General features: G+C 47.4%; 1 protein-coding gene across 1 annotated transcript in view; it reads right to left on the reverse strand.

Moving 5' to 3' along the window:
* The window catches only part of LOC137562604 (venom factor-like), a 278,606-nt gene that overhangs the window by 132,379 nt on the left and 128,617 nt on the right, over positions 1 to 17,610 (reverse strand). Inside the window, exons 23-24 of the mRNA XM_068274108.1 lie at positions 17,378 to 17,464; positions 9,098 to 9,301 (exon numbers count right to left, since the gene is read on the reverse strand). Of these exons, the coding sequence (XP_068130209.1) occupies positions 9,098 to 9,301; positions 17,378 to 17,464 (291 nt within the window). The remainder of the gene's footprint in view (positions 1 to 9,097; positions 9,302 to 17,377; positions 17,465 to 17,610) is intronic.

Consider the following 17,610-nt stretch of genomic DNA (forward strand, 5'->3'; position numbering starts at 1 on the left):
ATGTTAAAAGAAAGCTGTAGCGATTTGAAAAATCACTAGCGGTTTGCGGTTTTGCGATTCAGCCATCGCAAACGCCATAGTGAAAAAGGGCCCTTAATGTTTTTTCAATAAAAGAGCTTTTCTATTTTTGGACGTGCCAGCCTCCATCATCGTTTTTGTATACTGGGGACATATACACCCTACATATACTGGCGAAGGCGCAGAGCGCTGAAACGCGTAATGACGCAATACGCACACTAACCGGCAGCCACGCCTACACCCATTGCGAGACGGCTTCCCTGACCATCAGAGGATGCGCTGCCGGCCACAGCGCTTTGTTGCCAACCTGCATACGAGTGTAGCGGTGGACTGTACTGCTAATAAGCGAATTGTCATTCTGCATCTTGTAAGTAGAACTTTTAAATTCGTGATTAAATCATCCTTTGGTAATGCACAATGGAGCGCTTCATCTTTTTCTAGATTTGCTTGCCTTTGCCAACTTTAATTGGAGCAGCACAGTGCATTGGGACAAAGGAGTATAAGAAATTGTGATAGCCTGTTACCCTCAGGACAGGAGCGCAAGGTTTTGGAATATTTCTTGGGACATATACCCCTGCCTACATATACTGGGCACATATACCCCTGACTACATATACTGGGCACATATACACCTGCCTACATATACTGGGGACATATACCGCTGCCTACATATACTGGGCACATATACCCCTGCCTACATATACTGGGGACATATACACCTGGCTGCATATACTGGGGACATATACACCTGGCTGCATATACTGGGGACATATACACCTGGCTGCATATACTGGGGACATATACCTCTGACTACATATACTGGGCACATATACACGTGCCTACATATACTGGGCACATATACCCCTGCCTACATATACTGGGGACATATACCCCTGCCTACATATACTGGGCACATATACCCCTGCCTATATATACTGGGGACATATACCCCTGCCTACATATACTGGGCACATATACCCCTGCCTACATATACTGGGGTCATATACACCTGCCTACATATACTGGGGACATATACCGCTGCCTACATATACTGGGCACATATACCCCTGCCTACATATACTGGGGACATATACACGTGCTTACATATACTGGGGACATATACCTCTGACTACATATACTGGGCACATATACACGTGCCTACATATACTGGGCACATATTCCTCTGGCTACATATACTGGGCACATATACCCCTGCCTACACATACTGGGGACATATACACCTGCCTACATATACTGGGGACATATACCGCTGCCTACATATACTGGGCACATATACCCCTGCCTACATATACTGGGGACATATACACGTGCCTACATATACTGGGGACATATACCTCTGACTACATATACTGGACACATATACACGTGCCTACATATACTGGGCACATATACCTCTGGCTACATATACTGGGGACATATACCCCTGGCTTCATATACTGGGTAAATATACCCCTGACTACATATACTGGGCACATATACACCTGGCTACATATACTGGGGACATATACCTCTGACTACATATACTGGGCACATATACACGTGCCTACATATACTGGGGACATATATACCCCTGCCTACATGTACTGGGGACATATACCCCTGCCTACATTTACTGGGGACATATACCTCTGGCTACATATACTGGGGACATATACAGCTGCCTACATATACAAAGGACATATACCCCAACTACATATACTGGGCACATATACCCCTGACTACATATACTGGGCACATATACACGTGCCTGCATATACTGGGGACATATATACCCCTGCCTACATATACTGGGGACATATACCCCTGCCTACATATACTGGAGACATACCTCTGGCTACATATACTGGGCACATATACACCTGACTACATATACTGGGCACATATACCCCTGCCTACATATACTGGGGACATATACACCTGCCTACATATACTGGGGACATATACCGCTGCCTACATATACTGGGCCCATATACTCCTGCCTACATATACTGGGGACATATACACGTGCCTACATATACTGGGGACATATACCTCTGACTACATATACTGGGCACATATACACGTGCCTACATATACTGGGCACATATACCTCTGGCTACATATACTGGGGACATATACCCTTGGCTTCATATACTGGGGACATATACCTCTGACTACATATACTGGGCACATAAACACGTGCCTACATATACTGGGGACATATATACCCCTGCCTACATGTACTGGGGACATATACCCCTGCCTACATATACTGGAGACATACCTCTGGCTACATATACTGGGCACATATACACCTGACTACATATACTGGGCACATATACCCCTGCCTACATATACTGGGGACATATACACCTGCCTACATATACTGGGGACATATACCGCTGCCTACATATACTGGGCCCATATACTCCTGCCTACATATACTGGGGACATATACACGTGCCTACATATACTGGGGACATATACCTCTGACTACATATACTGGGCACATATACACGTGCCTACATATACTGGGCACATATACCTCTGGCTACATATACTGGGGACATATACCCCTGGCTTCATATACTGGGGACATATACCTCTGACTACATATACTGGGCACATAAACACGTGCCTACATATACTGGGGACATATATACCCCTGCCTACATGTACTGGGGACATATACCCCTGCCTACATTTACTGGGGACATATACCTCTGGCTACATATACTGGGGACATATACAGCTGCCTACATATACATAGGACATATACTCCGACTACATATACTGGGCACATATACCCCTGACTACATATACTGGGCACATATACACGTGCCTGCATATACTGGGGACATATATACCCCTGCCTACATATACTGGGGGCATATACCTCTGCCTACATATACTGGAGACATACCTCTGGCTACATATACTGGGCACATATACACCTGACTACATATACTGGGCACATAGACCCCTGCCTACATATACTGGGCAAATGTACCCCTGGCTACATATACTGGGGACAAATACCCCTGGCTACCTGTTCTGGGAACATCTCTACATCTATACCGCTGGCCACCTATTCTGGGGACACCTATAGACCTGGGGCCACCTTTTTTGGGGGAACCACTGCTGTTAGATTAAGTGTACTTTGGGGAACTGCTGCCAGATTATGTGTATGTTGGGGGAATCGCTGCTGCCAGATTACATCTATTTTTAGGGAACCACTGCCATATTATCTGTATTTTTATGTGGATTTTTGGTGAAATGCTGTCAGATTACATTTATTTTGGGGGAAGGCGGGATACACTATGGCAGAGCTCAAACTTCCCCGGCAGACTTTACAGCACTACTAAAAGCATGTATATTTGGCCCCACCCATTGCCACACCCACATTCTGTTGCGTGACCACGCCTATTTCTCAGCGCGCTGCGTGAAGCGCGGCGCAGGGGATTTTGTCAGTAAAAAATCTTTTGTCAGTAAGTTTTTAGGTATTTGTCAGTAAAAAATAACATGAAAGGTTGGCAACACTGCATGCAGCCAGAGTAACAACATCTGAGCTGCATGCTCTTTCTGGGCCAGCGACTTATAGAATTAGAGGCGGAGCATAATCACAGAAGCCAGACAACTGGCAGAGTTTATTACAGAAGGAAAATGGCAGCCTACATATTCCTCTCACTTTAGATTCCCTTTAACTGCACATGTGCTATTGTGAATTGTCAATCTGTTTTTATTAATTGAGTTATTGTATGAAAGCAGAGAAACTAATGGGCCCAAACAATTCTGAACAATCACATTAGCATAATTTCCTTAAAGAGAACCCAAGGTTGGTTTGGAGAATGCTATTAGGACACAGAGGCTGGTTCTGCATACTATCACCAGCCTCTGTGTCTGTACTGTGTCCCCCCAGCCCCCCCCCCCTCCCTGCTCTCTGCTGTCCCTATAAAAAAAACCGCCATGCTAACGACATGCAGTTTGTCGCTAGCTGGCTGTTTGCCTTAATGCTGCCATTCACCTCCGCTCCCCCGCCACCTCTATAGTGCCGGTTCCCGCTTGTGTCCCTTCCTCCAATCAGCTTACGGAGGCGGGGAGGGAAGGGATGCAGGCGCAGAGTCGCGTTATAAAGGAGTCGGCGGAGTGGCGGTGACATGCATCATTAACGTAAACAGCCAGCTAGCGACAAGCTGCAGGGGGACAGCAGAGCGCAGGGGGGGACACAGTACAGTACTAATAGCATTCTCCAAACCCACCTTGGGTTCTCTTTAAAGTGTACTTGAGATGGGGAGCTACAACAAAAACATACCTATCTGGGTCTTCCTCCAGCCCCCTCCGGCCTGATCGCTCCACTCCGTCCTCTTCTGACTCCCTGTTTGCCTGCTACTGGCTCTGAAAAATCCTCCAGTCGTGGCTAGTCGGAGCAGGCGCAGCCCAGCCAAGAACGCTCCCCCTTCTCGCTCCCGTCATCGGGAGAATTCTGCACCTATGCTGCAGTAGTACTGCACAGGCACAGAAAGCTCCAAATAACATGAACACATGGCCAGGATGCACATGTGCAGCTGGCCCCGGACCAGAGGACTTTTGGTGGCTAATTGGGAAACAGGAAAAAAGGGCGCCGGCAGCTAGTGGACAAAAAGGGCGCCACCATTCGCTCCCATAATAAATATCGTTTAATGGGCGCCGAACAGGAAAAAAGGGCACCGGAGAATATTAACATTTTACAAACGGCGCCCGGAGATTTTCAATGTTTTACAACTGTGCTTGTGATGATTTAAGTTTAGAAAATGCGCCCGTGACGAATAACGTTTATAAAAATACTAAACATATTTATCGTATTTAACTAAATCATTATTTAAAATTGTATCCCTTACTGTTTCTAAAACATTCACAAAAAAAAGCGATCAGTACTTGACGTAAATTGCAATATATTTTTTACAGTCACTATTTGTAAAATATTATTATCCACATAATAAAGCTTTCACTAAGGGGGGTCTTAGGGTTAGCCACCACCAGGGGAGTCTTAGGTTTAGGCACCACCAGGGGGTCTTAGGTTTAGGCACCACCAGGGGGGTCTTAGGTTTAGGCACCACCAGGGGGGTCTTAGGTTTAGGCACCACCAGGGGGATCGGGGGGTTAGGGATAGGTACAGGCAGGGTTCTGTGTGAGAGTAGGATCAGGTATAGTTTTATTAAACGTTTAGTAATACTTACTAATATTTACAACACTTATTACGATTGTAGTTATATTTAACAGTGCTCTTTTAAAGAACCGGTCATGGTCAATTGGCTTGGTGGATTTTTTAATTTATAGGATTGCAACTGGTTTTTATATTGGGAACAATTTTGACCCTTTAACCACTTGAGGACCCACCCTTTACCCCCCCTTAAGGACCAGCGCTGGTTTAGCTGATCTGTGCTGGGTGGGCTCTGCAGCCCCCAGCACAGATCAGCGTGCAGGCAGAGCGACCAGATCGCCCCCCTTTTTTCACCACTAGGGGGATGATGTGCTGGGGGGGTCTGATCGCTCCTGCCTGCCGGGTGTTGCGGGGGGGGCACCTCAAAGCCCCCCTCCGCGGCGAAATCCTCCCCCTCCCTCTCCTACCTGGCCCCCCCGGTAAGCCGGGCTGCACAGGACGCTATCCGTCCTGTGCAGCCAGTGACAGGCTGTCTCCTGTCACATGGCGGCGATCCCCGGCCGCTGATTGGCCGGGGATCGCCGATCTGCCTTACGGCGCTGCTGCGCAGCAGCGCCGTACAATGTAAACAAAGCGGATTATTTCCGCTTGTGTTTACATTTAGCCTGCGAGCCGCCATCGGCGGCCCGCAGGCTATTCACGGAGCCCCCCGCCGTGAATTGACAGGAAGCAGCCGCTCGCACGAGCGGCTGCTTCCTGATTAATCAGCCTGCAGCTGGCGACGCAGTACTGCGTCGCTGGTCCTGCAGCTGCCACTTTGCCGACGCACGGTATAAGCGTGCGGTCGGCAAGTGGTTAAAGAGACACTGAAGCGAAAAAAAAAAATTATGATATTATGATTTGTATGTGTAGTACAGCTAAGAAATAAAACATTAAGATCAGATACATCAGTCTAATTGTTTCCAGTACCGGAAGAGTTAAGAAACTCCAGGTGTTATCTCTATGCAAAAAAGCAATTAAGCTCTGCGACTTTCAAAGTCGTGGAGAGGGCTCTCATCTGACTTTTATTATCTCAAGTGTTATTGAACTATTTACTTTTTCTCTGCTAGAGGAGAGGTCATTAGTTCACAGACTGCTCTGAAAGAATCATGTTGAATGCTGAGTGTTGTGTAATCTGGACATATTATAGAATGATACAATGTTAGAAAAAACACTATATACCTGAAAATAAAAATATGAGAATATTTTCTTTGCTGCTAAACTTCTAGTAATTATTCATAGTACACAACCAATTCATTATATCATATTTTTTTTTCCGCTTCAGTGTCTCTTTAAGGCTGCTTATCAATTAAAAACAATCTTTTCTTTTGATTTAAATGATCTAATTGAAAATATGACTGTTGACTAAAAATTGCTCTGTTTGTAAATGCTTGTACCTCAGACCTATTACTTGGGCCACATATCTTTTTAACCTGATGTTTTCTTTGATAAGTCATTTCTGATTTTGTGTACTTTAAAACATGTTTGTCATTAGGCACTCATCATAGAGGCTGGAGTGGCTGCTGTAAACATCACCTCACTCAACTGCAATTAGTGCACAGAATAATCTGCTTGGGTGGTTTTGTGTTACAGTGTTAAAGATTGTGAGATTAAGTGTACAGCTGGTGGTCAGAGCTCAGCCAAGGCCGCTATTCACGCCCACCTCAGCCAAGATTCACTCAGCTCCCAAACTGTTGCCAGAGAGATCAAGTTCCAATAGTAACGGTTCCAGATGCAGAACCACAATGAGGCTCAGGACTGTGAAATGTAAAAGAAATGCACGAACAAGATCGCAATTTGCATTTGAAAGTGTATCTAACATGCCCAATGTCACATGCCCACTCTTCGGGAGCGACAACCATGGCCAGCAGGGAACATCAACAAGGGTACGTGTTAGGTCTGGAGTCCACGCAAGCTCTGTTTGCTGGGTGATAATGACTCTCACATGACCAATGTTCCACTGCCAGGACATCATAATTAGTCATTATCACCCGACATACAGAGCTTGCATGGGCTCCAGACCTACCTCGTACCCTTGATGTCCCCAGCTAGCCACATTGAGGTCCAAGCAGTGGAACATTGGGCATGTGAGAGTCATTATCACCCAAATAATACACGGCAAGAATGCTGTTCAAATTTTTATTCCATAATACAAGAAGGTGCACAAAATGCAATGATTGTTTTGGGGACACGCAGGATCCCCTTTGTCAGGGTGTAGCATTCACTACGCTTTGATAATGGGAATGCTGTATGTCCCCCCAAAAAGTATTGGATTTTGTGCACCTTCTAGTATTATGGTTTAAAATTTGAATAGCATTCTTGCGAACGTGAACTGGACTATGTACTTTATAAGTCCCGATTCCTTTGGGAGAGAACAGTTGTGTAGGTGCTTTAGTTAGCAAATAAAATATTGTTTTGATTAAGGCTAAAAGGCATGCATGATGGATTCGACATATGGGGCTTGGTTCAGTAACCGGCTCTAAGTCGGTTAGTGTGCCCTAAGTGTTAGTGTGCGCAAACCACGGCGTTAGGTGATTTGCGCCCAAACATTTGAAACAATCCCGCTCACTGCGTGCGCAGCGCAGTTAATAGTGCGTACTGCTGGCCCTTAAAAGTCACACCCGGTGCGATGAAAATGACGCATCGGGTGCCCGTTAAGCAGCACTATGATGCGCCACTTTGGGGGCACCCGATGCTCCATTTTCGTCGCACTGGTGGGACTTTTAAGGGCCAGTAGGTGCAATGTTATCGTCATACCGCGCACTAATATCGGCGCACCCGCACTGCGCGCGCAGTGCACGGGGCTGCACGCAAAGTAGGTTTTGCGCACACGAGTGGCCAAAAAGGGCTTTTTACACTGCCGCTAACACTTAGCGCTGGTTAGTGAATCAAGCCCATGGTTGATCCCCTGTATCACCTGGTCTTCTAGGGCAGTGCTATCCAACTCTAGTCCTGGTGGGTCCAGATCCAGGTCCTCAAACATTTTTGTACAGCTTAAAATAATTGATTGGGTTGAACCAGGAAAGGTGTGGTTCATCAAGCAGTACACATTTCTCCATTTCTCAGTCTATCCTGAACACTAGCATGGATATGGCCCTCTAGGACTGGAGTTGGACAGCCTTGTGTTAGGGAATTTCACTTGATGAATGCTGGGGGCAGAACAGGCGTGAGAGCTGAACTTCCGGGCTGGACTTGGGTTGGACTAAATAAGTCCAATCAAATTTTATCTCCACAAACTCTTGTGAAAGAAAGAACACAGAATCACATGAAGAAAACAAATTATGTTCTAGTGACATAAAGCCAGAAGGCTACACATTTGCACAAGATAATAATGTTGAGCTGAGAGTTGGTGAGCTGAGAGTTGGGAGTGGCGGGCGAGGGCTGTTTTGGTGGCTGGAGCAGGGCTGGTGGGTATTGGTATGTGATGGTAGACACCTGGGAAGGAGTGATTGATGGGATGACTGTGAGGGGCCCGTCTGGGGCGTCCATGTTTGTTGGATGAATCTGTAGGATTTGGATACCTTTTAAAGAGAGAGGTTGGAGAGTCGAGAGGAATATATGTAGGATGTGGATGGGGTAAAGGTATATGAAGGATAAATGATAACTGTCGCAGTAACAGCCAGGTAATAGTGAGGAATAAGAGTTTAATGGGGAAGAAAGTCACAGAGATACCTACCTAGCACGTACTAATCTATAATGAATATCCTACGATGAATAAACTATGATGATCACACATTTCAGTTTAGAGGTACGGCATGAAAAGAAATTGCCAATGCCCCATGTAACTGAGTACCCATGTATTTGGGTCTGTGTGCTGAGTTTAAACAAAAAAAAAAAAAAAAAAAAAGATAATAATGTTGAGTGGACCCCATCTGGAAGGTGTAAACCTTAATTTTTTACCGTTATTGATGAACTGGATGGCCTGTGTTCTGCGCTGTACCCCAACTCTGTCCCACTGGTTGGATGCATCCAGGTAATGAGTGGCAATCACACACGGAGTCATGGACATCATGTTCTGCTCTCCACATCCCCATGGTGCAACAATCAGATGATTCAGATTGGCTCCATCGATGGCTTTCTCCACCATTTCACTAATGGCCGTCCCTGAGAAGTGAAAAAAACAGGCAAATTAAGACTGAAGAAAGACCTACAGTATTTGAGACAAATTGTAAGGAGATTTCAGTTTTTTATAAAACAAAGACAAAGAGAGTGTGCTACGAGGAGAAGAAGAGATAAGCAGAAGAGAGAAAATATTCATCTTACCATGTCAGTGTGGTGTAAAAAAATGCCTCACGCAGCAAGGGAGGAATCATGTTTACTACTGGCACGCAGAGCTAGAGAGGTATTTTTTATTTCCAAAGTTGAAGACACTCCCCCTTTTTTCTTTTATACAGTAAATACCCAGTTTATGCAGACTGCTTAGGGCCCTTTTTCACTCTAAAAATTGCAGCTAAATTCCTGCTATTTTGCCATAATTCTGGTTGTGATTCTTGTTCAGGTAGTGATTCTTGTTCACTGAATAACATTCTGAAATGCAATTGCCACAATTTTCAGTGTGAAAGGTTTTTTTTCACACTGTTGTTTTCTGCTGTTTCTTCACTCTCCACTAGACTGCAATGCTGGAGCTGTGTCTCATCCTGTGCTGCTGCTATTTCTCTGTTCTCTACCAGGCTGCTATGCTGTAGCTGTGTCTGATCCTGTGCTGCTGCTATTTCTCTGCTCTCCACTAGGCTGCTATGCCGGAGCTGTGTCTGATCCTGTGCTGCTGCTATTTCTCTGCTCTCCACTGGGTTGCTATGTTGGAGCTGTGTGTGATCCTGTGCTGCTGCTATTTCTCTGCTCTCCACTGGGTTGCTATGTTGGAGCTGTGTGTGATCCTGTGCTGCTGCTATTTCTCTGCTCTCCACAAGGCTGCTATGCCGGAGCTGTGTCTGATCCTGTACTGCTGCTATTTCTCTGCTCTCCACTGGGTTGCTATGCCGGAGCTGTGTCTGATCCTGTGCTGCTGCTATTTCTCTGCTCTCCACAAGGCTGCTATGCTGGAGCTGTGTCTGATCCAGTGCTGCTGCTATTTCTCTGCTCTCTACTGGGTTGCTATGCCGGAGCTGTGTCTGATCCTGTGCTGCTGCTATTTCTCTGCTCTCCACTAGGCTGCTATGCCGGAGCTGTGTCTGATCCTGTACTGCTGCTATTTCTCTGCTCTCCACTGGGTTGCTATGCCGGAGCTGTGTCTGATCCTGTGCTGCTGCTATTTCTCTGCTCTCCACTAGGCTGCTATGCCGGAGCTGTGTCTGATCCTGTACTGCTGCTATTTCTCTGCTCTCCACTGGGTTGCTATGCTGGAGCTGTGTCTGATCCAGTGCTGCTGCTATTTCTCTGCTCTCTACTGGGTTGCAATGTTGGAGCTGTGTCTGATCCTGTGCTGCTGATGCTGCTATTTCTCTGCTCTCCCCTAGGCTTCTATGCCAGAACTGTGTCTGATCCTGTGCTGCTGCCGCCATTTCTCTGCTCTCCGCTAGGCTTCTATGTTGGAACTGTGTCTGATCCTGTGCTGCTGCTATTCCTCTGCTCTCCACTAGGCTGCTATGCTGGAGCTGTATCTGATCCTGTGCTGCTGCTATTTCTCTGCTCTCCACTAGGCTGCTATGTTGGAGCTGTGTCTGATCCTGTGCTGCTGCTATTTCTCTGCTCACCACTAGGCAAGGGAGGAGGATTAGCTCTGTGCTTCAAATCCAGTTTGACTATTAAACCCCTTGCTGTAGGCAGCCCCCACCCACTCTTTTGAATGTCTGGCAGCCCAGCTCTCAGCTGGAAAAAAAAATAAACATACTGCTTGTCTACTGACCCCCTGACGCTGGCTCAGCTTTTCTCAAGGAAATAGCAGAACTTGTATCTTGCATAACACTGAAACACCCTAGGTGGATAATTCTGGGAGACTTTAACGCACGGGTCGATACACACTCTTCCAAATTTGGAACTAAGCTACTTCTCTCCATGAATGAACTGGGCTTCTCTCAAGCCGTCAACCTCCCTACCCACAAAAAAGGACACACTTTGGACCTCATTTTCCATTCAGAACTCCTAATATCCAATGTGGAAATTGATCCAGTAGTTTGGCCAGACCACCACACTGTCCACTTCTCCTTTACAGCACCGGCTACAAAACACCAAGTGAAAGAACTAATAAAATATCGTTCCAAGAAAGATTAAACGTTCCGCACCATTACATCACGCTCGCTGGTTTGACAACTCTATAAAGGAACTGAAGAAACAGGGACGCAGACTGGAATGAAGGTGGCGCAAACATCAGTCTCCTGATGACAAATTTTCCCTAATTGCTCACCTGAAAAAGTATCAAACGATGATTAACAAAAAGAAGTCCTTATTCCTGTCTCATGAAATTGCAAATGCAGCCAACAGACCTGCCCAACTCTTCCGCACGGTTGACAGTCTCTGCAATCCATCTTGCAGGAAATCCAGCATCAGACCTACACAGGAACTGTGCGAGAAATTTTCCCACTTCCTCTCAGACAAAGTCTCCTCCATACGATCTGCCATTCAATTCACAGCCCCAGAAACCCATGCAGAGCCATATAACAGGTGCAAAAATAGCCTACCACCATGGTCTGATTTTAAGGTAATCACTGAAAAAGACATCTTGGATATCCTCTCAAACCTTCGCCAGACTACCTGCGATCTGGCCCCTGGCCCCACTAAGTTCATGTTGAAATGCCCTGAACTATTTACACCGGCATTCCACAAAATAGTCAACGGCTCCTTACAAGAAGGGTGGTTTCCCTCTACTCTGAAAGAAGCAATCGTCAGGCCTCTACTCAAGAAACCATCCTTAGACCCAGATGCTCTAAACAGCTACAGACCTGTCTCAAACCTCCCCTTTCTGGGAAAAGTTATTGAAAAGGCTGTCTACCTCCAACTTGAAGCCAGGCTCTCCAGAAACAACATCCTTGACCCTCTTCAATCTGGCTTCAGGAAATATCACAGCTGTGAACAGGCCCGCCATCAGGGGGGGACATCCGTGACTGCCGTCACGGGCCCGGGCCTGCAGGGGGGCCCCATCCCCGCCGCGGCCCTAGCGGGTGCCGCCCGACCGCCGCTCAACCTCCCCTGGTCGCTGCTCCCTCCATCCCTCTAGCCGCGTCAGACCCCGATCAGGCGGCGACAATAGTGCGGGCGCTAGGACCCAGCGCCCGCACTGATATGCGGAAGTGACGTCACTTCCGCATATAGAGCGGGTGCGTCCAGCGCCCGCTCTTACTGGTCGGGTCGCCGCTGATCTTGAGGTCTGATGCTGCTGGCAGCCTGGCAAGGTAGGGGAAGCAGCGGTGGCGGCTGGGGGGGGCCTCCCTGTCACTCACTCACTAGCTAAAGAGCCTCCCTGTCACTCACTCACTAGCTAAAGGGCCTCCCTGTCACTCACTCCCTAGCTAAAGGGCCTCCCTGTCACTCACTCACTAGCTAAAGGGCCTCCCTGTCACTCACTCACTAGCTAAAGGGGCTCCCTGTCACTCACTCACTCCCTAAAGGGCCTCCCTGTCACTCACTCACTAGCTAAAGGGGCTCCCTGTCACTCACTCACTAGCTAAAGGGGCTCCCTGTCACTCACTCACTCGCTAAAGGGGCTCCCTGTCACTCACTCACTAGCTAAAGGGGCTCCCTGTCACTCACTCACTCGCTAAAGGGCCTCCCTGTCACTCACTCACTAGCTAAAGGGCCTCCCTGTCACTCACTCACTAGCTAAAGGGGCTCCCTGTCACTCACTCACTAGCTAAAAGGGCTCCCTGTCACTCACTCACTAGCTAAAAGGGCTCCCTGTCACTCACTCACTAGCTAAAGGGGCTCCCTGTCACTCACTCACTAGCTAAAGGGGCTCCCTGTCACTCACTCACTAGCTAAAGGGCCTCCCTGTCACTCACTCACTAGCTAAAGGGGCTCCCTGTCACTCACTCACTAGCTAAAGGGCCTCCCTGTCACTCACTCACTAGCTAAAGGGGCTCCCTGTCACTCACTCACTAGCTAAAGGGCCTCCCTGTCACTCACTCACTAGCTAAAGGGGCTCCCTGTCACTCACTAGCTAAATGGGCCCCCTGTCACACTCACTCACTCCCTAAAGGGGCTCCCTGTCACTCACTCACTAGCTAAAGGGGCTCCCTGTCACTCACTCACTAGCTAAAGGGGCTCCCTGTCACTCACTCACTAGCTGAAGGGGCTCCCTGTCACTCACTCACTCCCTAAAGGGGCTCCCTGTCACTCACTCACTCACTCCCTAAAGGGCCTCCCTGTCACTCACTCACTAGCTAAAGGGGCTCCCTGTCACTCACTCACTAGCTAAAGGGGCTCCCTGTCACTCACTCACTAGCTAAAGGGGCTCCCTGTCACTCACTCACTAGCTAAAGGGCCTCCCTGTCACTCACTCACTAGCTAAAGGGGCTCCCTGTCACTCACTAGCTAAATGGGCCCCCTGTCACACTCACTCACTCCCTAAAGGGGCTCCCTGTCACTCACTCACTAGCTAAAGGGCCTCCCTGTCACTCACTCACTAGCTAAAGGGGCTCCCTGTCACTCACTCACTAGCTGAAGGGGCTCCCTGTCACTCACTCACTCCCTAAAGGGGCTCCCTGTCACTCACTCACTCACTCCCTAAAGGGCCTCCCTGTCACTCACTCACTAGCTAAAGGGGCTCCCTGTCACTCACTCACTAGCTAAAGGGGCTCCCTGTCACTCACTCACTCCCTAAAGGGGCTCCCTGTCACTCACTCACTACCTAAAAGGGCTCCATGTCACTCACTACCTAACCTGGGGGTCCCTGTCAGAATCCAGGTGAGAGGTGTCTACCATAATAAGGGGGCATTATGCCTATTTATGTGAAATGCTGTCTATTTATGTGCCTCATGTCTGCTGAATTTGTCTTGTTGGGGGCCTAATGATTGAATTTTTACTTGTTGGGGGACTCATGATTTGTTGGGAGCCTCATTGCCTCAAGATTGCTGAATTTGTCTTGTTGGGGGCCTCATGATTTGTTGGGGGCCTCATGATTTGTTGGGGACCTCATGATTTGTTGGGGCCTCATGATTGCTGAATTTGTCTTGTTGGGGGTCTCATGATTGCTGAATTTATCTTGTTGGGGGCCTCATGATTGCTGAATTTGTCTTGTTGGGGGCCTCATGATTGCTGAATTTGTCTTGTTGGGGGTCACATGATTGCTAACTGCGAGACTATGGGAAAAGCTGAATCATTACCATATGAGACAATAGCATTAAACCTACTTTTTTAGTTTTTTTAAACAGAAAATAAAACTGGGAGGTTCTAAAAAAATGATGGAGCACTTCCTCCTTCCGGCTTGAAGGAGGAAGTGCTCGATATCGAGGCTTGCAACGCGTCCATTCGGAAACTTGCACCTCGTTGAAACGCTGGGCGGAGAGCGGCTTTCTGGGTAATTAACCCCGCCGCATCTAGCCGCTCAGCTGTGGCAATTAGGCAATTAGAGCTAACTTGAATCACGAGTATCCACCGTGGTTATTCGTGATTAATTTGTGGACAGCAAGCCTCCAACTAGCTCTGCCAACATGTAATGGCTACGCACATTTCTCAGTTTGGGGGGGGGGGGCCCGGACTGATGATTTGTGAGGGGCCCCAAAATTTCTGATGGCGGCCCTGGCTGTGAAACAGCCCTCACCCAGATTTGCAATGATCTGCTCATTGCAAGAGACAAGGGTCAATGTTCCATCCTGATTTTGCTCGACCTCTCAGCGGCTTTTGACACAGTCGATCATGAAATCTTGCTCAACAGGCTACAAGAGTACTGTGGCATAGATGGCATTGTTCTCCGGTGGTTCAACTCCTTCCTGGCTGGCAGAACACAAAGGGTAGCCTTAGGGCCCTTCCTCTCCAACCCTGTACCACTAAAATACGGTGTACCTCAGGGCGCAATATTATCCCCTTTACTTTTCACCATATACATGCTGCCACTTGGAGAAATCATACAAAAACATGGCCTGACATATCATTGCTATGCTGATGACACCCAGCTATATTTGTCATTCAAACCTGACGTCACAGACCCTACTCCACAAATAAACGCATGCTTAGCTGAACTTCAGGAGTGGATGAATAATAATTGGCTACAACTTAATTCTGACAAAACTGAGGTTCTTGTTATCGAGGGCCAGGGCTCAACAGCAAAGCAGCCCCAGTCTCAACCAACACCGCTAAGGATAGGGAGCTCAGACCTGAACAACTCAGACTGTGTGCGCAGCCTGGGAGTATTGATCGATGGGAAATTAAGCTTCAGGAATCAAATCTCAGCTGTTGTGAAAAATTCCTTCTTTCACCTAAGGAATATTGCAAGGATTAAACACCTAATTCCTTCAGAGGATCTTCCAACCCTAGTTCATGCCTTCGTCACATCAAGGTTAGACTACTGCAACGTCCTCTACACAGGCCTGCATAAGAAAGACTTACGCCGCCTGCAATTAGTACAGAATGCCACCGCAAGGCTGTTAACGAGCCAACCCCGCCATTGCCACATAACACCAACCCTGTGCTCACTCTACTGGCTACCGATAAAATGGAGAATTCTGTTTAAGATTGGCTTACTGACATTCAAATCCTTGCACAATCTGGGCCCTGGATACCTGAAGGACTTGTTGAAACTGCATCACACCCCCCACAATCTTAGATCAAAAGGACGTAACACCATGGTCACCCCCAGAGTCCACCTCAAAACCTTTGGAGACAGAGCCTTTTCTCATGCTGCCCCCACACTTTGGAACTCCCTGCCACACCCAATCAGGACAGCTCCATCCCTGGAAGCATTTAAGTCTAAACTGAAAACCTACCTCTTCAGTTTGGCATTCATGAACATCTGACTGTCTCCTCTGTAACACAACCCAGCCTGCAACCCTGTATTAATGTGAGACACAGCTATGCGCTTTGAGTCCTATGGGAGAAAAGCGCTTTACAAATGTTATTGTACTGTACTGTACTGTAGGCTGCTATGCCGGCAGCCCCAGGCCGCCCATGAGGCGAGGTGGGGTAGGTTCCTCAGGCGTCGGAAGTGGTGGCCAGTGCCCGTCTGGCTGTGGGTGGGGGGGGGGGGGGGGCGCCGAACTGGAGAGGGTAGGCAGCCAGGAAGGGGGAGCAGTGGGCACAGCAGTGGAGAGGGGGTAAGACCGCACTCCCCCTCCAGCTATTTTTTGCTAAATTTAGAGCCAGCATCGAGCGGGGAATTACTCACTTCCTTCTTACTTGCATTCCAACACTTGCCACGTCATTTCTTGCAATGTCGCCCACTGAAGTACAGTACAGAATCCAGAGGCTTCCCCAGCCAGAGGTGAGTACCCCATATGGGCACTATTCTTTGCTACATGTTCACCTTAAAAGGCATTTTATTGACTAGGTGTGAAAATATTGCCCAGGAGAAAACAAAAATAAAATGAATAGGGGCCATAGTGTGAAAGGGGCACAGGGGAGTGTTGTACATTTTGCCACTTCATAGCATTCAATTTTTAAAACACCCTGTCTAGGTTTTTTGGATGATGTATGTTCTCCATTGGAACATTGTATTACCCCAAATTGTCTATTTATACCAACAAACAAATTATGTAAAAATCAGGGATGGTCGTAGTCAGCCAACTTCGCTACGCTGGAAATACGCGTAGTTTTACGCAATTACGCTTCGCCAAACTACGGCTTCGAAAACAAATATTCAATTCGTATGCATTTCGTAGAATACGCGTTAAAATACGCAATTACGCGTAGTGCGAAGCGTAGTGTATGCGGATACTTATGCCCGTATGCAGAACATTGTACGCATTAATTTCTTTAGAAATGCATATACTGGGAACCCTTCTATGCGTACATTCCCCTTTCCATGCGTAAATTTGTATGCATACAATCGCATGCGGGAAAATTAGACGCGAGTAACGCATTCGTAGTTCACTACACAATACCCATGTTAACTATGCATAGTGGACGTAAGCTACGCGTAACGGTACTTCGCTACGCGTAAATTCGTAAGCGTAGGTTTGAAACTTCGCCTATGAAATACGATGCGTAGATGCGAACTACGATGCGTAAATTTGCACTGGCGTAGTTTCTGCTCATCCCTGGTAAAAATAATAATCGGAAAATTGGTTGTAAAAAAAATCATATAGCCCTTACCTTGCACGGTAACAAGTGTTTCAATTGGTGTATTGGGGACAACATTTTTGGCATCCACTGCTTTGACTTCCTGTTCCTGAGATCCTCCTGCAGAACACAATATTAATATAAATTACATATTTTATGGTATTTTGAGACCTAGACACAACCTCTTGTCACAGGAGGGGAACACTTTATGTAAAGACTAGCTGATGTCCCGGCGTTGCCCGGGTATGTATTTGGCTGGTGTTGGC

This window comes from Hyperolius riggenbachi, chromosome 3, assembly GCF_040937935.1.
Source record: "Hyperolius riggenbachi isolate aHypRig1 chromosome 3, aHypRig1.pri, whole genome shotgun sequence".
NCBI classification, from domain to species: Eukaryota; Metazoa; Chordata; class Amphibia; order Anura; family Hyperoliidae; genus Hyperolius; species Hyperolius riggenbachi.